The sequence below is a fragment of the Phacochoerus africanus genome, chromosome 1 (genome assembly GCF_016906955.1).
Source record: "Phacochoerus africanus isolate WHEZ1 chromosome 1, ROS_Pafr_v1, whole genome shotgun sequence".
Lineage (NCBI taxonomy): Eukaryota > Metazoa > Chordata > Mammalia > Artiodactyla > Suidae > Phacochoerus > Phacochoerus africanus.
Genome location: NC_062544.1, coordinates 214,610,438 through 214,632,496, shown reverse-complemented (window position 1 = coordinate 214,632,496; position 22,059 = coordinate 214,610,438). Strand labels below are relative to the sequence as shown.

Here is a 22,059-nt window from a genome sequence, read left to right as displayed (position 1 = left end):
CAAAGAAAAATAATAATAAAATGAAGATAATGATTAATGCTCACTGTCCTTTCCTCTCAGTATTTTTGAGGATTAAAGAAATAATTTAAAATAATGTGTTGTGTAAACTATAAGTATTCTGTAGATGGGAGTTATTATTGTTCTTGAAATCCAACATGCCAGAAATTCCGAAATTCCATTTTTAGAATTTCCCTCTTAGACTATGTCCTGTGTGTGTGTTCCTCTAACAGTTTCAGAATTAGAGCTTACAGTGGGCATATGTAGAGATCCTGTGTAGCAGGGGCAGTTGGAAGGCTTCACCGTAACTGGACTGGGTGTTATTTTGGGGAACTCTCCTTGCCTTTTACATTTTATCCTAGTTGGCTGTGGTTCCTATTTCAAAATAAAATCATTACCTAGGCTGGAATTTTGGCACCTTTGTGGCATCATTCCTTCCTTCTTTTCATTGAGAACCACTTTCATGGCTGGTTCCTCTCTCTTTTTTTTTTTTTTTTTGTCTTTTTAGGGCTGCACCCGCGGCTTATGGAAGGTCCCAGGCTAGGGTCTAATTAGAGCTGCAGCTGCTGGCTTACACCACAGTCACAGAAACATGGGATCTGAGCCGAGTCTGCGACCTACACCACAGCGCACGGCAACACCGGATTCTTAACCCATTGAGTAAGGCCGGGGATCAAACCTGCAACCTCATGGGTTCCTAGTCAGATTCGTTTCCGCTGTGCCATGACAGGAACTGCTGGTTCCTCTCTTGTCTCATCGTAAAGCTTTGTCCAGCACTGCCTAGCTCTAGCTCCAGCCCCAGCCCCAGTTTGGCTGTCACGCCAGGTCCATCCTGGTCTCTTTCCTCAAGGCAGGGGAACACCATCTATGTTGTTGAACACCCTCCCCTCACTTGTGTTTGCCCTCTTGTGCCAGTTCCTACTGTGCCTTGCTTCATTTTGCTGCCTGTCCCTTTTCTCCTCAGCTCTGCCAAGCCAAGGGCTTCATCTGTGAGTTCTGTCAGAATGAGGATGACATCATCTTTCCCTTTGAACTCCAAAAGTGCCGGACCTGTGAAGGTGAGGGCTGGTGCCTGGGGTGGAGTGGGTAAATGACAAGACATAAAACTAATTGATTTCCCATCAGCCACCGCTATTATTATTATTTTTTAAATTATTTATTATTATTTTTTTTTCCCACTGTACAGCAAGGGGGTCAGGTTATCCTTACATGTATACATTACAATTACATTTTTCCCCCAGCCTTTCTTCTGTTGCAACATGAGTATCTAGACAAAGTTCTCAATGCTATTCAGCAGGATCTCCTTGTAAATCTATTCTAAGTTGTGTCTGATAAGCCCAAGCTCCCGATCCCTCCTACTCCCTCCCCCTCCCATCAGGCAGCCACAAGTCTCTTCTCCAAGTCCATGATTTTCTTTTCTGAGGAGATGTTCATTTGTGCTGGATAAGCCACCGCTATTATTAAGAGTTTGGTTTGATTCAGCAACTCTCTGTGTTTCACCACAAGTGCACCAAGCCATGGTGGTGAGAAGGGTTATGGCAGTGACTCACTTCCAGCTTAAAATAACACACATTGTTCTCTTCTCTCTCCCCGTCCCTACATGAGTAGAGTGTAAAGCGTGTTACCATAAAGCTTGTTTCAAGTCTGGAAACTGTCCCCGGTGTGAGCGGCTGCAGGCCCGGCGGGAGCTGCTAGCCAAGCAGAGCCTGGAGTCCTACCTGTCGGACTACGAGGAGGAACCCACCGAAGCCCTGGCCGTGGAGGCCACTGTTCTGGAGACCACCTGAAGGAAGCACGTAAAGCGCTCTTTCTAGGGGCTAGGTCACTTGTAGTGCAGAACTGAGCCACCCTTTTAAGGACTTTCCCCACTGTTTTTTTTTTTTTATTATTATCATTATTAATTTTTATGACCTGTCTAATGTCCATGTATAGTCAACCTTTGTTAGGTTGGTGGGGACCAGTCTGTTGTGACAGTTTGTAGGTACCAGGTATTTCCATCAGAACTGACACATGGGTCCTTAAGTGAAGCTTCTAGTGCCTCTGTCAGGGGAATGGACAATGAAACCCAATTCTTCTGACATCCATGGCCTTCTCCACTTGGACCAGATCTGGTTTCAGCTGCATCTCAAGTATCATTTCCGTTTTATTTTGTTTTCGTTCTGGAGCTTCTGAGCCGGGCCTTTCTCAGCGAACTCACTTCTCCTTTGCTGCTAAAACAGGAGGGTGGGGTTTTCTGTCTCCAATCCTGGAATAGGGTCAGAGTGTGCCCTGAGGAGAAGCAGCAGAGAATGAGACTGCATCACGGGCATTTTTTATTTAGGTATTTTTGAGGCCATAAAAACAGAATCTTCAGAGGCCTCAAAGAGGCAGTCATGACTTCCTTGTTTAAAATATTCTAGGCATAGACGATGTCACAGGCTGACTTTCTTTATCTACCCTGGTGAACTTGACGCAAAAAGCAGAACTGATACTTAGGCCAGGCCTGTTTGTAGCCTTACATCAAGCACAAGAGAGGCTACAGCTCTGTTGTTTAAGGAGCGTTTATTCAGTCTGAGGAGCTGGTGGCCTCCTCCTGGGTGATCAGGGCCCTTTTAGTCAGCATAGCTCTGGTACAAGTTTGATCCTTCAAACTCAGGCAAGTCCCTGATGCCATCCTAAATTGATGACCGAACCTCATCCACTGTCTTGTCAGTGGGTCTCTTGGCATTGTGTCCTGTGTTAGGTGTCATTGTGGTTCTGAGTAGAAGTCTGGTCTGACTCCATGTTCTTGTTCCCCTCCTGCAGCAGAGCTGGGACCCTCCCTGGAGGCTGATCTCTTGCCTTAGTTTCTTTTGTCAAGATTGAAGAAAAAGTTTCCTGGTACTAGTGGCGTTAGGCAACTGGGGGGTTTGTAGATGTGAAGGTGAATACTCCTGTGTTCTTGGGATAACAAGGGCCTTTATGCCAGTTATGCACTTAACTCTTTAGTCTGGTGATATTAATATGTTGTTATCCTTTTCTCATTACTAATTTTAACACACACGCACCCTTTCTTCATGTATGTTTTTGATGGGACCGCGTATATGTTTGTGATGTTCTTTAAGTTGCTGAATCTCCTGATCTGTGTGTAAAACATTGGTCAGGGGCACTGCTCTGAGGGCTGGCATCTCTGTGAGCTAAAGCCCACAGCATTTTTGTTTTGAGACTGACTTCTTCCTGTTACTTGCCTTTCCATAGCAGGTTTTTAGCAGAAAACACTTGCTGTGGGTGCTGCCCTGGGAAGCTGAACAGAAAGTTGCACATGGTTGGTGGAAGCTGACGAGTGCCCGAGTTAGAGGCAACCAGGAGTCTCACAGGAGGTAGAAGGGGCAGTCAGGTCACGTCCAGAGCTGAGGCTCCACCGGAGCAAGAGGGAGCAGGGAGAAAATGACCTATGGAGTTGAACCCTCCGCCTCAAACTTGGGCTCTTAAGGCTATTTCAGGCTAAAAGACCCTGAAGCTGTTCTCCCTTCAGCTCATGGGGTGGTGATGTCAAAGCCAAGGCCTCCAGCACAGCCCAGTTTCAAAGAGCGATCTGGAAGCTCCCTTGTCTTTCAGGGAGCTTTGGGACCCTATGAAACTCAAGTCTCACTGAGGGCTGGCCCTCAAATTCAGACTAAGGGGTTTGTGAAAAGGGTGAACTCTACTTCCAAATTTGGTTTAAATTATAAATCCAACTCCTTACTCCAAGTCACTACACTGGAGGAGAGACGTACTCTCGTTACTGCCGGGTGTGTTTCCTGTAGCACAGGCTCAGAGGATGGACAATGCTGACACTTTCTAAAGCTGAGCTCAACAATCTCACATGCTTCCGGTTTCTCACTTATTTTTCCCCACCTCCTCCGCTCTGTCCCTTTAGATTGCATATCTGTTTTAGTAACTGTGACACTCTACTGTCACCACTGTCCAAATACCCATTAATTTATTTATTTGAGGATAAGGGGTGAGAGGAAAGAAGATGGGATCTTTTGAAAGCACTTTGCAACTTACCAGTATCTGAAAATCCCTGATGTTGTGGGGAGAAACTTTGAATGCACTGAAGAGAGTTCCTCTGAGTGAAATGGGAGGGAAGAAGTGTTCTTTTCTATAAATAAAGGGAAAAAAAGTTTACTTATAAGGTGGAGACAAGAGTCAAGATATAGCAGAAGAGTGGAGGGCATATATTTTCCACTTATATGAGGCTGTTACTGACTTTCTCTGCCAAGGCTCTAGAGCTTTCTTTGAATTAACGTAAAAGGAGCAAGAGTCTAAAGAGAGATGTTCTTATGTGTGTACAACTCATGTTCCAAAGTGGGTTTCTACTTGCTGTAATTCATACACAGCCTAACAGGTCAGTGTCCTCTTTAATAAACTAAGGAAATAAAATTCTGCTTTTTATTTGCCTTGACTATCAGGAAATGGTATTGGGTGTGCACTGTAAATCAGGCATGTCTGAAAATTCAGGAAGTTTCTGTGTTATAATGCAAAGAAAACTGGACCTTGCAAATCAGGAAAAGTAGGTTGAAATGCTTTGTCACTGACTTGCAATGTGGCCATAAGCAGATCACCTCATCTCTCTAGATTTCTGTTCCTCGTGAATGAAGCACTTGGTGGTACATAGCCCTTTCCAAAGCATGGGGTGTGCTCCTGCCTGTCCCCTTGGTGTAACTCTCCCATGAAACGAGGTAGATTTTCCTCTGCACAGCATCTAAATTGTCTTAGACGCTTCAGTTCCCACCTCTGTGAACTGTGGGCTCTGAATTTCTCTTTTATGCGCCTGTCCCACTGGAGCTTTGGCTCTACCCACCCTTCAACTTTCTGAACATTTCCCCTTCAGTGTCCCTTGGTCATCTCCAACCAATATGTCTAAAACCAACAGATATCATATTTCCTCAAGCCTAACCCAGTTTGAAAATTTAGGGGTTTTTAGGGGGACTCTTTTCTCTCTGAGTTAGGCAGCACGCATGACAGGAAACCATTATCTCCTCCCCAATCCCTGCCATCAAATTCTGTTGGTTTTTCTCTTTAAAATAAATCTATCTCTGGAGTTCCTGTCATGGCACAGCAGAAACAAATCTGAGTAAGAACCATGATGTTGCAGGTTCGATCCCCGGCCTTGCTCAGTGGTTTAAGGATCCGGTGTTGGCGTGAGCTGTGATGTAGGTCAGCAGCTGTAGCTCCAATTAGACCCCTATCCTGGGAATCTCCATATGCTGCAGGAGAGGCCCTAAAAAAAAAAAAAAAAAAAAAAAGTGAAGCTATCTCATTCATTTCTACCACTGGTACACAAATTCATGTTCTTATCTTAAACCTCAACTAACTCCAGCATACAGGTCTCTTCCTATTTAACCATCCATCAAATATTTGGATACCTCCTGTATGCTGGTTTCTGTGCTAGGCTCTGAGGCTCTAGCAGGGAGCAAGGTAGATAGTCCCTACCTCTCTAAGGCATTTAGAGTCGTGTGGGGGAGGCAGACATTGCCCAGAGATGCCAAAATGAATATGTAATCGCAAGCTGTGATAGAGCTATGGAGGAAAGAGTGGATGCCATTAAAAAAAAAATAGCAAGAGGACCTAATTTAGATTGGAGACAATTAAGGTTCCTGTGAAGGTTCAACCAAGGCCTAAAAACTAAGGCTAAGAGTAGGGAGAAAAGGGCTTCAGACTGGGATTAGCATGTATGATGGGCCTGAAATGGGAAGAATTTGGGCAAGAAACTGCAAGAAGGATTTACTAAGAATTTTAGGTTTTATTATAAGAACATTGGGCACCAAAGAGTTTAGATATTCTTCTAAGACCATCAGAAAGCCGTTGAAGAGTTTTAATCAGAAGAGTGACTGGTTAAAATGTCAGCATCCATTTGGCAGAAAATAGAGTAAAACCAGAGTGTTAGTGGTGGATATCCCAGGGAGACAGCTGCAGTAGTTCAGAAGAGAAGTCAAGTTTGCTTGGACTAGGGTGTGATATCATCGTCATCACTGTCACTTCATTAGTCCTGAGCCTCTAAAACCAAGATAAATTCCAAATGTTTTGTTCTGACTCTGACATTTTTAAGCAGGGAACAAAAGGCTGGGGTTGGGGGGGCAAGATATTAGATACATTACAGAATCCAAGGAAAATTAACAACTAAGTGTCAGGAAGGGCAGAGGCCAGAGCATCTCTGGAACCTCAGCTACAGGATTTGCAGACCTCTTGAGCCTGCTGCCAGCAAGACAGGCCAGAGGGTAGAGTTATGGCTATGATGGGGACTCCCTCCTGAGGATTAGGGACACACCACAAAGAAAGGGGAACTCTGAGCTGGGCGCTCATCCTTTGTGGCATTGACTTTGTCATTCATCATTTTCTGTGGCCTCAGATGTGCGTAGGGTTACTTTGCCTGCTCTCAAATGGTATGAAGAGTAGGCATAGGTGTAAGTTTCAGAGCATCCTGATTAAAATGAGACCCAGCCCTCCTTCCTTCTTCTTTTGAACTCTTGGCTTAGAGAATGGGAGAAAGGGATCACTCTGCCCACCATATCCTGCTGGCTCTTTCCTGATCAAGTCCGCTCCCATTTCTAATCTGCAGGGTGTCAAACTGTTTGCTTTTAAAGTTTTAGTGAAGCAGCTGCCAGATTGGCCCAAGCTTGATGTTCTTGGGATCAAAGATGAAGGTGATTCAAAAGGAAAGAGAATCTACGTAGCACTCCTGTTCTAGGAGTGTGGAGAACATGGGGGTGTGCTGTGCATATACCCTTGCCTCCCTCAATGCTGTGAACTGCTTCTGGGGAAAGTACAGAAAGCAGAGAGCTGAGGTCTGGTTTTGGAGGTATATTTCATACCAGACCAGCGAGGAGAGAGTTTGTGGATTAAAAGAAACTTTGCATGGTGGGAATGTTCTTAGGATGTAAGTGGGAGTTTAAGTGACCAGCCCTCTCAGGCTACAGCAGACCAGTAAGATTCAGGTCTGCAACAGCACAGCACAGATGACCTGTAAGCATCAGGCAATGAGCCTTAGGTGAGTCTTGTCCTTTTCTCTCACAGCCCCCAGAATTTCTCACCTGTTTACCTTTCAAACTGTGATGCCTATAGCTCCCAGATGGTTTTATTTCTGCAGCTGGCCTACTGCAGGTACAGAAGCCAGAGGTCCAGCTTCCCCCACAAGCTCCTGTTTCCATAGCAAACACAAACTGCTTCTAGCGCTAGCAGGGGTGAAAGGAAAACAGGGAAGTAAAAGGCACCTTTATCTCCTCTCCCCCTCACCTCTCAGCCTTTTTCTACTTAGAATCTGAAGAAATTCAAGCTAGATGCCAACAATGGGTCTCGCTACACAAAGGTCTAAAAAAAGTATGTTAAGTATGTCTCCCTCCCTTAATCACTGAAAGCCCTCAACCACAGAGCTAGCCAAAAGAAAGTCCTGACAAGGTAAAAAGCAGGACTGAGGCATGCAGAGGAAAAAGGGGAAAAAACAGAGCTTCCCTTTTCTCTCTTTCTTGGTTATCGAAGAATATTTAAGGAGTTCCCTCTGTGGCACAGTGGGCTAAGAACCCAACTGCAGCGTCTCGGATCACTGTGGAGGTGTGGGTTAAAGGATCCATTGTTGCTGCAACTGCGGCTTGATTGAATTCAGTTCCTGGCCTGGGAACTTCCGTATGCTGTGGGTGCAGCCATAAAATATATAAATACAGCTTTTTAATTAAATATGAATGTGTAAGTATCATTTTCTAATACATTCATATGCTTAAAACCCACAGAAAGTCATACAGTGAAAAATTCTTCCCATTTCTGTAGCCACATGCCCAGTTTCTGCCTTTCTCCCTTTGCTAGTCACTCAGGACTTTTCTTTTTCTCCTTAACAGAGTTTATGTGAATACCAGCAAATCATACACATGCATCATATTCTTCACATGAGCATACTGTGTACCCATTTCTGTACCTTGCTTTTGTCTCCTAACAGTATATCTTAGAGAATTTTCTCTTTCACTACATGAAGAGCTGCTTCTTTTTTATAGCTGCACATTTTCCATTGTATGGATAGATTATGTTGATTCAACCATTTACCTATCAAGGGACATTTAAGTTGTTTTCAGTCTTTTATTAATATAAACAATGCTGCAGTGAAAAACCTGGTCATATGTCATTTCACATGGGGCAAGCATATCTGTAGGATAAATTCTCCAAAGTGGAATTGCTGGCACAAAAGATAAGTGTGTCCGTAATTTTGAAAAGTATTGCCAATAGTGGGATAAGGAGATTGGAGCAGTGGAGAGGAAAGAAAGCGTTAATGTGGGGTCATACTCCCCTGCCTAAAATCACCACTATTTCTTTCCCCGTTAAGGTAAAGTTTGGTTCCTTCTCCTGGCACGTAAAGGATCTTCAATACATGACCACACTTGAGCGTCATAGCCTGATTTCCTGCCATTCCCTGAACTACTAACAATTTCTTAAATACATTTTGATTTTTCCTCCTTTAAAGAGCTCACTCAGCTACCTCACAGCTCTCCCTGACCATTCTCTACCTTCCCCCTGTAAGCCCTTGACATTCTCGCTAAACCTCCTGTTCGAGCACGTCTCACACAGTCTTGTTAAGGTAGTGTTTTCCCCAAGAGAATAAACAAGTAAATGAATGAATGTAAGGAATTGCCTGGTCTACGTAGAGGCGCGTGGACAGATGAAATGACCTTTCAAGGGTCCTTTCTGACGAGGATTGCCTTTGTTGCAGCAGTGGCCTTTCCTGTCCTCTTTAGCCACCCTAGGCTCAGTATTCCCTCTGCAAAAACCCAGTGATATTCCCAAAGACCCAGCACCAGCCCTTCAAAATTAAGCCAGAAGAACCCATGTTGAGGTCTTAGGCAGACAGGAGGCCCTGACCGGTTTAGCTCACATTGGGTCCTGTAGTCAGATAAATTTGGTCTGTTTTCTCTTTGCTGTCCATAATAACTGTCCTCTATCTTTTTTTTTGTCTTTTTTTTTTTTTTGCCATTTCTTGGGCCGCTCCCGCGGCATATGGAGGTTCCCAGGCTAGGGGTCAAATCGAAGCTGTAGCCGCCGGCCTACGCCAGAGCCAGAGCAACGCGGGATCCGAGCCGTGTCTGCAACCTACACACAGCTCACGGCAATGCCGGATCTTTAACCCACTGAGCAAGGGCAGGGATCGAACCCGCAACCTCATGGTTCCTAGTCGGATTCGTTAACCACTGCGCCACCATGGGAACTCCCTCTATCTTTTTACTACCAAAGGAGCAGGTCTGATTTCCTCCAACCAAAAGAGCCTGAACCCACCCAGTTATGAGATGAATATGAAACCAACTAACCCTGGGGCTCTCTAGTCTCATCGCATGATTTTTCTTTAAGGTATCTCTGCTGTTTTCCCCCAGATCAGGGATCCACAAGGGACTCTAAATTCTATGGGTGTCCACCCCCTCAGAGTCTTTGTGGCTTCAACTATTCATAATAGTTGGGTTCAACAAATAGACACGACTCTTTCTGGAGAGTGAGAGAACTACCTGGGAAACATTTTGTTCTTGATGACGTTTTTCCTCTCTGCCTGTCATTGGGAACAAGAATGATCAAAAGTACATTGTGGAACATGGGATGGGATTGTTCTGAGCTTGCTCGATTACCTCCCCTCTTAGCTCTCTTATTTCTTGTCTTGCTGGCAAGTATCTGCAGTGATTACTTTCCCAAGTCTTGTAGTGATGAAAATTACTTCATCTCCCTTTTCTTCCCTCAGCTTTGTCTGCAACTGTTTCTGTTTTGTTTTGTCCAGCAGTCATTATCAGAGTAGTTAACATTCTAAATATCCTTCACTTTATTATTAAACTGCCAGCTTTTTCTTTGCAAGGACTAAACCGAGAGATAAAATGATATTTATATGCCCTAAAAATACCCAAGGTATTTTTTTAAAAAGTTACGTCTACAAGGTAAGCTGAGAGAAGAATGATAAGGCCATGTGAAAGAAGGCTGAAGCTGATAGAATATCTAAATGTTTTCTAATCATGGAAAAACAGCTTACAGTTCAAAATCTTCACCGGCTCTAAGGGCCTTTATTTATTGTTACAAACAATATGGGTGTGGTGCACAGGAAGCCAAAGCTTACTTTCTAGCCAGTTTTCAAGCTTCTCTTCCCAACATTTAGTTAATTAATTAATCAATTTTTGTCTTTTGTCTTTTTAGGGCCACACCTGCGGCATATGGAGTTTCTCAGGCTAGAGGTCTAATCGGAGCTGCTGCTGCTGGCCTACTCCAGAGCCACAGCAACGCCAGATCTGAGCCATGTCTGCAACCTACACCACAGCTCACGGCAACACCGGATCCTTAACCCACTGAATGAGGCCAGGGATCGAACCGCAACCTCATGGTTCCTAGTCAGATTCGTTTCTGCTGCGCCAAGACGGGAACTCCCCAACATTTAAACTTGAGATCTTTGTAGGCCAAAGTGGGAAGACTGTTCAATGGGGGAAGCGGGGTGTGGGGGGTGGGGGGGTGGGCACTGAGATTACATCATCAGCCCAGAATTCATTCATTTATTTATCATCCATCCATTTATCCTAAATAAATACCTATTGAATATTTACTGTTTCTGTGTTCCAAACACCATGCCCTATCTGGAATACAAAGAACATTGTTTCTTTCAAAAGATGTTTACAGCAGCATAATTTAAGAGCACAAAGTTCATGGAAAATATCCAAAAGTAGACACAACCATTAAAATTATAGTTATAAAGAATGGAGTTCTCATCGTGTGCAGTTGTTAACGAATCCGACTAGGAACTGTGAGGTTGCAGGTTCAATCCCTGGCCTTGCTCAGTGGGTTAAGGATCTGGAGTTGCCGTGAGCTGTGGTGTAGGTTGCAGATGCGGCTCGGATCCCGAGTTGCTGTGGCTCTGGCGTAGGCCGGTGGCTCCAGCTCCGATTCAACCCCTAGCCTGGGAAACTCCATATGCCGAGGGAGCGGCCCAAGAAATGGCAAAAAGACAAAAAAAAAAAAAAAAGGCCATGCTGGTTAACACCGAAAAAACCTTATAACACAATGTCTTATGAAAAAAAAAAAAGAGACAAGTATACATTAGTCCATACTAATAAAGAATTGAATAAATAAATAAATGAGGAAGAAGAGACAAATCTTCCCAAGAGAATTCCAATCTATGTAAATTCTACCCGCTTCCAGGAGGTGGGTTTAAACGCCCCTCCCCATGAGTCTGGACTGGAATTAGTGATTCACTTTTAAAAGAAGAGCATGGAGAGAGAGTAGTAGCAGCTTTACAGTGGAGAAAGCTGGCCAACATTACCTTCACCAAGTGATCGAGGTTATCGTCACCAGGGTTGTCTTGTGGATGTTATGCACCCCTGTGATGAGATGGGCACATCACCACTCGGTATTCAGAGAAACATAATGCAAACCCAGTTTGAGGGACTGTCTCCAAAATACCTCCTCAACATTGTCAAGCGCATGAAAAACAGGGAAAGCCTGAGTTAACTGTTACAGACCAGAAGAGCCTAAGGAGACATGACGACTAAATGCAGTGTGCTATCCGGGACTGGATCCTAGAACAGGAAAAGGATAGTACTGGCAAAACTGATGAAATCTGGAGTTTGGTTAAAATTAATATACTAGCGTTAGTTTCTTAGTTTCGAAAAATATAAGATGGTAACATTAGAGAAAACAAACTGAGGGATATGTAAGAACTCACTATCTTTGCAACTTTTCTGTAAATCTAAAATTGTTCCAAAGTAGGAAGTTTACATATAAAAAAGTATGTATACCCCATTCCTACAATTATGGAAAAAACATTCCTGGAAAGAAAAATACACAAGGGGAGAGAAGGAAATACATAAAATAAGTTTGGCTCTGTGGAAATGATGGGACTCTGGGATGATTTTTTTTTTCCTTTTTATCTGCTTATGGAATTATCTGTAAAGTGGTCATATTATTTTCTATAATTTTAAGAATTAACTTTTGTTTCATTTTAAGGAAAAAATATCTTCCCTTGAAATGCAGAGGGAGTGCACAAAAGTATATAGATATTGGAGGGCTCTTAATTTAAAACACCTGTAAGCATTATTCTGCACAAGATAAGCTGACCCAAATTGGCCCATAAAACATGAAGGACTCCATCCTTTCTTTTTTTTTTTCTCCCAGTTTTATCCTTCCTTCTTGATCTCCTCAGCCTCACGCATAGTTCCTCAGAACTGGTGCCTTCGTCCAGCCCTTCTGTCCTGAGAGCACACAGGGAGAGGACATCTTAAAAGTTTCCATCAACTGTCTACATATCCAGACTTATAAACCTTGGTTTCCATCCTTGGTAGTGTGTAAGGTCCCCACCACCACCTTAGTCCTGGAGGAACTTCAGCTTCTCGGGTGGGTTCAAACTAATCAGGATCCCTGGGAAGGCTGGGGCAGGATAGGGTCCATGGCAGATAGGACTAGTCCAAGGACTCAGGAAAATTCTCTTGACTACCAGGTTTTAGAGTGGAAGATCCAGGCAATGACCATCTGGACAGATTTACAGAGGCTTCTAGGACTCCAGCTATTTCAGAGACTGCAAACCCTATTTGTAGCTATTTGATTCTGCTCATGGAGCTCCCATTATAAGCACTGTGAACAGAAACCATTCCTTCATTTGCGCCTGCTCATTCTTACTCATACCCCCTTTGGATCTAAGTAGAAGTGAAGTCTTAAAACTAGAGGCAAAAGGTTTACCAGCCAGCCAGATTTATTTATCCAGCTTGCATTCTTTCCACAATGTGCAAGTCAAGGGTCCCAGAGAAAAATGGATAGAGCAAGCCTTCTCTTCAGTTCTTAGTTAGCATCTTCCCCACCCCCCCAAAAAACTACTAGGAGCAAGTTCATTTTTGTTTGTTTGTTTATTTATTTATTTACTTAAGGCTGCACCCACAGCACTTGGAAGTTCATGGGCCAGGGATCAAACTCGAGCCACAGCAGTGACAATGCCAGAGCTTTAGGCCACAAGGAACTCCAGTTCATTTTTTTTTCTATCCCTGACCAAGGAGTGGGCACATGGATCAAGCTGGATTGCCTGAACTCTTTCCTTAGATTTTGAACCATGAACAGATAAGGCAATGGGCAAAAAAAAAATAAGTGGGCTGAAGCTCCCACTGTGGCGTGGCGGGATCAGCGGGGTCTTGGAAGCCCTATGACGGAGGTTTGATCCCCGCCCTGGCACAGTGGGTTAAGGATCTGGCCGTTGCTGCAGCTGCGGCTTAGGTTGCAACTGTGGCTTGGATCTGATCTCTGGTCCAGGAGCTCTAGGTGCCACAGGGCAGCCAAAAATGGAGAAAAAAAAGTGAGCTGACACTTTCTCATTCTAGCATGGTGATGAGACTGTCACTCCTGCCTCCTGGACTCTAAGGCCACCAGTTTCCTATCCTGTTCTGAGTCCACCTCTATAGTTTTCCCTTCAAATCTCTCTAGTACATTCCTTTTTCTTCTTAAGTTAGCAGGAGACAGTTTCTATTGCTGGCAAGCAAAGAGCCTGGTACAGGCAGTGAAAGGGCCAAAGAGAAGGCAATGACAAATTATGCAATCAAATATTGGTTTTATTTGTCTGACTTGAACTGATCCACTTCACGGGTGTGTGATTTTTTTTTTACCTACCATATGCAAGACTTAACACTCAGATGCAGTTCCTGCCCTTCAGGAATTTATAATTATAAATTAGGACTACATGAATGAAATCATTACATGTGGATTGTTTACTGTGTGCCGAGCAATTCTAAATTCTTTACGTGTTTTGACTCATTTAATCCTCCCAACTACCCTATAAAGTAGATACCATTATCATTTCCAGTCTATAAAGAAGTAATGAAAGTACAGAGAAATTGAAATAACTTGCCTAGTGACATAGCTGGTAAACAATGGAGCCTGGAGCCAAATACAGCCAGTCTGTTTCCAAAAACCCCACTTTTTTTTTCTTTTTTAGGGCCATATCTGTGGCATTTGGAAGTTCCCAGCAACACTGGTATCCGAGCCGCATCTGCAACCTACGCCACAGCTTGCAGCAATGCCAGACCCTTAATCCACTGAACCTGCATCCTCATGGATAGTAGTTGGGTTCTTAACCCACTGAGCCACAATCGGAACTCCTCCAAAATACCACTCTTAATGACTATGTTATGCCAAAATGAATGCTAACGACAGAGTTGTAGAAGATCAGAGAAGGGGGAGATCAGTGGGGCCAGAGTGATCAGGGGAGGCCTCAGATCCTCTTGGTTCTGGAGCTGGCTCCCAGAGGCAGGGTGGCTTTAATCTTCTGAGAGGAGGAAGAAGGACCTTCTGGGACAGAGAAGAGGGTCAGTGCAGCAGGAGCAAAAACACAAAGCTAGATCTGAAAATAGTGTTTAGACAGTTATGAAACATAGAGAGGGGGTCTTTTGTTTTTATTATTTTATTATTTTTATTTTTTGCTTTTTAGGGCCGTACCCGTGGCATATGGAGATTCCCAGGCTAGGGGTTGAATCAGAGCTAATAGCTGCCAGGCCTAGGCCATAGCCATAGCAACGCAAGATATGAGCTGCCTCTGCAACCTACACCACAGCTCACAGCAATGCCGGATCCTTAACCCACTGACCAAGGCCAGGGATTGAACCTGTGTCTTCATGGATGCTAGTCAGATTTGTTAACTGCTGAGCCACAACAGGAACTCCAAGAGGGGGTCTTTTGGAATTGTTCAAGAAACAGTTGAATAGTTAGCAGGGAGATCAGACCATAAAAGTCTTTGAATGATAGGTCAACTAACATAACTACCCTGCAATGAGGGCCTCTGTAAACAGGGAATAACATTTGGGGACATTTTTTTATTGTAGAAAATTGCAATCATATACAAAGTTATGAGAGTAGAATATTGACCCCCCATGTACTCATTATGCAGCTTAAGTAATTATCCACTCATAGTCAATTGTGTTTCATCCATATCCCCACCCACTACCCCTACCAAGATTATTTTGATGTAAATCTCAGACATCAAATTATTTCATTTGTACATATTTCAGTATATGTAAAATATCCCATGGAATCTATCTTTAAAAACCTTCCTGGAACTAATGAGTTTAACAGTGGGGCCGGGTATAAGACAAACACACAAAAGTCAATTGTATTTCTGTAATACAGCAATAAGCATATGGACACCAAAATTAAAAATACCATACCACTTACAATAAATGGGGGGAAAAAAAAGAACCCCTTAGGTGTAAATCACACAAAATATGTACAGGCATTGTATACAGCAAGTACAAGTTCCTGATGAAAAAAACTAAAGAAGATGTAAAGAATAAAGATATATTCTGTTCATGGATTGGAAGACCCAACATAGTATAGATGTCAGTTATCTATAGATGTCAGTATCTCCAAATTTATATGCAGACTTAATGCAAGTCCTATCAAAATCCCAGCAAAATTTTTTTTTATGGACAAGATTATTCTAAAATTTATATGTAAAGGCAAAGGAACAAGAATAGCCAAAACTATTACGAAGAAGAAGAAAGGAGGAGTATGTCTACTCAATTTCTAGATAATATATATCTACAGTAATTAAGAACTATGTGGTATTTCAATAGCCAAGACATGGAAACAACCTAAATGTCCATTGGCAGATGAATGGATTGAGAAGATGTGGTATGTATCTGCAATGGAATACTACTCAGCCATAAAGAAGATCAAAATAATGCCATTTGCAGCAACATGGATGGAACTAGAGATTCTCATAATAAGTGAAATAAATCAGAAAGAGAAAGACAAATACTGTATGATATCACTTATATATGGAATCTAATATATGGCACAAATGAACCTTTCCACAGAAAAGAAACTAATGGACTTGGAAAACAGACTTGTGGTTGCTGAGGGGGAGGGAGTGGGATGCACTGGGAATCTGGGATTCATAGATGCAAACTATTGCCTTTGGAATGGATCAGCAATGAGATCCTGCTGTATAGCACTGGGAACTATATCTAGTCACTTATGATGGAGCATGATTTGATAATGTGAGAAAAGAATGCATATATGTATGTGTGACTGGGTCTCTTTGCTGTACTGTAGAAAATTGACAGAACACTGTAAACCAACTATAATGGAAAAAATAAAAATCATTAAAAAAAAAAGGACTATGTGGTATCATTGGAGGTATAGACACAGATCAAATGAATGGAATACGGAACCTAGATATAGACCTACACAAATATGTCCACCTGATTTTTGACAAAGATGCAAAAGCAATTTGATGGAATGAAGACAGCCTTTGCAACAAATGGTGCTGGAACAATTGGAAATCCATAGGCCAAAAAAAAAAAATGAACCTTGATTTATTATCACAAATATACAAAAATTAACTCAAAGTGGATCATAGACTTAAATGTAAAATTATAAAATTTTAGAGGGAAAAAAAAGAAAACTCAGTATCTATGGCTAGGAAAAGAAGTCTTAGCATGGTTTATATAAAACACATCAAAAAAATTTTTCTTTGCTCTGCAAAACACTCTGTTAAAAGAATGAAAACACAAGCTACAAACTGGAAGATATTTGCAAACCACACATCCAGCAAAGAGCTAGTATCTAGAACATATAAGGAACTCTCAAAATTCAACAGTGGACTTCCTGCTGTTTCATGGTGTGTTAAGAATCCAACTGCAGTGGCTTGGGTTGCTGGAGAGGTGCGGGTTCCATCCTCAGTCCTGCACAGTGGTTGAAGGATCTGGTGTTGGCACAGCTGTGGCGTAGGAAGTCATATGCTGCATGTGTGGCTGTAAAAACAACACCTCCCCCCAGCAAAACTCAACAATGAATGTATGTCAATTATATATCTATATTATTATATAATATATTTATATATATTTCTTGGCCACACCTGTGGCATGTGGAAGTTCCCTGGCTAGGGATTGACCTTTCACCATAGCAGTGACCTGAGCCTCAGCAGTGACAATATTAGATCCTTTAACTGCTAAGCCACAAAGGAATACCAATTATACCTCAACTTTTAAAAATTAAGTTAAATTAACAATTCAATAATAATAAACAATCTAATTCAAATATGAACAAAATATATTGAGATGTTTCACCCCCCCCAAAAAAATACACAGATTGCAAATAAGAACATGAAAAGATGTTCAATATCATTAGCCATTAGGAAAATGCAAATTTAAACCCCAAGGTGTAACTTCATATCTATCAGAATCACTAAAGTAAAAAATAGTAACAATGCTAAATGTTGGCAAGGATGCAGAGACTGTCATTCATTCATTGCAGGTGGGAGTGTAAAGTGGTATAGCCACCCTGGAAAACAGTTTGTTAGTTTCTTATAAGACTAAAACATGCAACTATGGTACAGCCCACCAATTTCATCCTTGCACATTCATCTCCAAGAAATTAAAATATATATTCATACAAAACCTGTACATGAATGCTAATAGAAGCTTTATTAGTCAAGAACTGGAAACAACCCAGATATCATTCTATAGCTAAATAGTAAAACAAACTATAGTACACCCATACCTTAGAATACTACTCAGAATTAAAAGGAATAAACTATTGATACTTGCAACAACCTAGATGAATCTCCAGAGAATTTTGCTGAGTGGAAAACAGCCAATCTCCAAACATTCTGCATGATTCCATTTATATAATGTCCTTGAAATGATGAAACAGAGTAGTGGTTGCTAGAGGTTAAGGGGAGGATGGGGCAGGAGGGATGTGAATGTGGCTATAAAAGTGCAACAGGAGGAATCCTTGCCATGGCAATGTTCTTTTCTCTTTTAATGTTAATATCCTGTTTGTGATGTTGTATTATAGTTTTGCAACGTTGCCATTGCAGAAAAGGGGGTAAAAGATATGTGGATTGTCTCTGTATTATTTCCTATAACTGCATATGTATCTATAATTATTTCAAAATTAAAAGTTTATTTTAAAAAATTAATGTTATAAATTGCCATGAGAAAGAAACAGCAGATTCAATAGGAAAATTCTCCATGGAAATGTAAAGGGCTGAAAATAGCTAAGGAAATTCCAAGGATAGTCTTGCTCTAACAGATATCAAAATATATTCTAAAGCTATCATAATTAAGGTAGTGTGGCATTTGTGTAGGAAAAGACAAATTAGGATCAATGAAACAAAATGGAAAGTCCATAAATAAATCCAAACATATAAGGAAACTTGATATACCACAGAGGTGGTAACACAAATCAGTAAGGTATTAATACATTATTTAGTACATGATTATTTAGTACTGGCTATCCATATAAAAAAAAAATAGATTCACATCCCAAATCAATACAAAAATAAACTCCAGGTAGATTAAAGACCTAAATGTGAAAAATAAAATTTTATTACTCTTGTGACTTAAATTGTGTTCCCCCAAAATATCTGTTCAAGTCCTAACCTTTGATACCTGTGAATGTGACCTTCATGAAAACAGAGTTTTTGCAGATGAAGTCAAGGTGAGATGAGGTTGTACTAGAGTAGGGTGGACCCTAAATCCAATATGACTAGTGAACTTATAAAAAGAGGAGGCGAATCATACAAGGAAAACCCCTTGTGACAACAGAAGGAAAGATTGGAGTGATTCTCCTATAAACCAAGGAATGCCAAGGATTGCCACCAACCACTAGAACCTGGAAGAGGCAAGGAAGGCTCCTCATTTGCACCACCAAAGAGAGCACAGCCCTGCCAACACCTGATTTCAGACCTCTATCTTCCAGAACCATAAAAGAATATAATTTTCATGTTTAAAAGCATCCAAAGTAATGATAATTTGTTACAGCAGCCCTATTAAACACATACAGGTACTTTTAGAAGAAAATTAAGTTTTAAGAAATCAGACATAGAGAAAGGTTTCTTTTTTCTTTTTCTTTTTCCTTTGGCTATGTCTGCTGCATGTGGAAGTTCCCGGGCAGGGATTGAACCCACGCAGTGAGCTGAGCTGTTGCAGAAGATCCTTAATCTGCGGCTCTACAGCACAACTCCCAAGAAAGATTTCTTAAAACAATTCACAAGAAGCACAAAAACAAAAGAAAAGACTAATAAATTTGCCTTAATTTAAAATTTAAAGCTGCGGCACATCAAAAGAAACAAACAGGAAGTCAAGCCATATACATCCTTGTGTAACTGGTGCCTCATGACTGTAAATTGCTGCCACAGCTCTAGGCATCACATCTCATTAAAAACAGTAAAAAGGGAGAAGAGGAGTGCCCGCAAGCTCTCCTCTTCCCCTTGTCCCTTTTATAAGAAAGCAAAACTCCAGAAGTTCTCCAGCATATTTCCATCTGTGTTTTATTGACAAGAACTATATCACTGATCACAAAAGGAAAAAGGTAGGGAAAGTAAGATTTAACTTTTCTGGTGTCTATAGCAGAGGGTGATAGGGTGTGGGTAGGAATGGCTATGGAGTCTGTCTTAAGCACTCATTGTCTCTTGTTTCTTTTTTGTTTGTTTGTTTGCTTTTTTTTTTTTTTAGGGCTGCACCGGCGACATATGGAAGTTCCTAGGCTAGGATCGAATCGGGGCTATAGCTGCCAGCCTACGCCACAGCCACAGCAACTCGGGATCTGAGCCAAGTCTGTGACCTACACTAAAACTCACAGCAATGCCAGATCCCCAACCCACTGAGTGAGGCCAGGGATCGAACCCGTGTCCTCATGGATACTAGTCAGGTTCATTTCTGTTGAGCCATGACTCAAACTCCCATTCATTGTATCTTGTAAAGCAGACTTTCTGCCACATGCAGACACTGAACAGAAACCTCACAGGGCCAAGGGCATAACTGGTACCAGACTGTAATGAAGCATTTTCTAAGTGGCCGGTGGAATGACCTTACTTTTACCTTTCCCTATAGTAGATATTCTCCTCAAATCTCTGTCCCTCAACCTCCTCCTGTTCTGTCAGCATTCTTTTGTTTTCTGTTGGAAAGTTGTCACCATTTATTAATTGACCAGATTACAAATAATCATGGTAGATACCTTAGTGCATCCTTCTAATAAGACTGTTGATATGGTCTTCCCTGTTGCCGGCATCTCCACCGTCTGCAAAATGAGTGGTCTCATTGTTCACTCCACCTCGTGGAGAAGACCATTTGAAGGGCCACAGGAAGTTTTTTGCTTTTTTGAAACATTTTCCAATAGTATAGATCACATGAATCAGGTCCTCCTTGCAGATGATGCCATATTTACCTAAAGATTGGGCAATCAATGCATTATGTGTCAGGGCAGTTCGATTCTTACATTTTGCCGTAAACGCTTTCAGATCAATTCATTTACTGACTTCAGGTTTGGGTACCCCCATGTGATATATGGTTCCGCAATTCTCAGCATGTTAATCGAAGCCTCGTTGAGCTTCACACAAGCGCCATTGGAGATCTGATGGAGAAAAAGAGGCTGCAACACTTTTTGGACTTTTGAACTCACACCATTGATACTTCTGATCCTGATGACAAATGCCAATTTGGGTTCCTTGGGCACATAGAAGTTGCCAGCTTTTCTTGCCATCCTAGCCTTTCAAATCTCAATTCTGTACATCTGCCTGTATTCTCTGTGATAGTGCTTATTAGCTTTTTCTTGGATAAGATTCCACCTTGCCTTTGAAGGCGCTTGATCTTAAGCTCTGCAAAATTCTTTTGCTTTTTCTTAAGGGTTTCTGGCACAGCAGGAATCTTTTTTTTTCTCTTCTTCGTCCTCCATGGTTCCAGCTGGGAAGCTGTCAGCATTCTAATAGCCCTGTGGTGCCGACAATTTATACCGGGAATAGAGCCACCTAGCTGATTTGCCTGGCTGATGGGACCTCCCAGGGGCATCTCTGAATACCTCCACCACACTTGGTTGAAAGAATACTGGAGTGAGTCAGGAGATCAAGAGTCTCACTTCAGCTCTTCAGTAACTGAACTGTGTGAACCGGGTTGCCTCTTGTCTTCCCTGAGCCTCAGTATCCTTATATGTAAAATGGGAAGGTCAGACTTGAAAGATTTCAAAGTCCCTGACAGCGAACATTCTGGTTTCTCTGATTCTGCTCTTCCCAAAGGCCTGGAAACCCCCATGAGATGCAAGATTTTTTTTTTTTTTTTTCTCCTGTGTTACCTCTGCCTGGGGAAGCTATTCCAAGCTGCTGGGACACCTGTGCCCCTGTCTTGGTGCCACACCCCTGCCCTTTGCCAGTGACAGCCCAGGTGTCAGCTGGCTCCTCCCTAGGGTTGCAGATACCAAATGAGCTTCCTGGGGTGGGTGGGTATTCAAAGTCCTGGCTGTGATCCCTGAAACACTGTCTCCGCTTGATGCCTGGAGCCATGTGGCTGGTTTTCCTCCTCCTGCTGTGGCTGAGCCCCGCGGCCCCAAACCAGGAGACAGGTGAGGACCAGGCTAGCAGGCCAAAGGGACCTGGTCTCTAGTCTCTTTTATTTATTCATTCATTCATTGAGCCATTTTTGCCCCTGGCATGACCCACCTCCTTCTGTTTAGTAATTCATTTATTCAGACATTTAGTAAGCATTTGCCAGTGCTTAAGATGGCTTCTCTGTGTACCCACCTTCATATATGTAAGATGTCCTTGGATGATTCGCTTGGGAAGGTCTGTTTGGGTTGAGGAGCCCAGAGGAATATCTAGAAGAGGTTCCTGTGGGTAGAGGCACTACAAGGCTCTGGGACGTGCACTGTTGGGGGACAGGAGGGAAGGTGGTGTAAAAAATCCAGATCCAGATTAACAGGCAGACTCACTGGGCAACTTAACCCATTTGATTTGCTAAAATATTCATGGAAATGCAATGGGATGGCGAAAGCTGTATTTACCAGAACTTCTTTTAGGAGAAAACTAGATGTCATTGGTAGGAATATTTTTTGTAGCGGCGGGAGTCTCCAGGGGCAGGCTTGAGTAACAAGAGATGTGTTACTAAATTGCTTTGTGAAAAAATGTCTTCTGGGGAAGGGCAGGGCTTCAGATTTGCTGAGTGGGTTTGCAAGTTTGGGGCCAGAGCAGCATGGCTGGGAACTGTGGAGGGGAGGAGGTGGCCACCCAGTGCCTCCTCCACACCCTTCCCCAGCAGCGCTCACCCTCCTCTTTGTAAAACTGTCAAAGATGTTTAAAGAGCACTGCTCTGG

General features: G+C 42.4%; 1 protein-coding gene and 1 pseudogene across 3 annotated transcripts in view; one reads left to right on the top strand and one right to left on the bottom strand.

The window, feature by feature from the left end:
- Positions 1-4,380, top strand: part of RUBCN (rubicon autophagy regulator) — a 53,955-nt gene extending 49,575 nt beyond the window's left edge. For all 3 annotated transcript variants that reach the window (XM_047790183.1, XM_047790174.1, XM_047790165.1), the window contains 2 exons: positions 962-1,055; positions 1,606-4,380. In XM_047790183.1, the coding sequence (XP_047646139.1) occupies positions 962-1,055; positions 1,606-1,784 (273 nt within the window). In that variant the 3' untranslated portion in view covers positions 1,785-4,380. The remainder of the gene's footprint in view (positions 1-961; positions 1,056-1,605) is intronic.
- A 15,255-nt stretch (positions 4,381-19,635) lies between these two features.
- On the bottom strand, positions 19,636-20,849 carry LOC125132632 (60S ribosomal protein L7-like; annotated as a pseudogene).
- Positions 20,850-22,059: the final 1,210 nt, after the last annotated feature.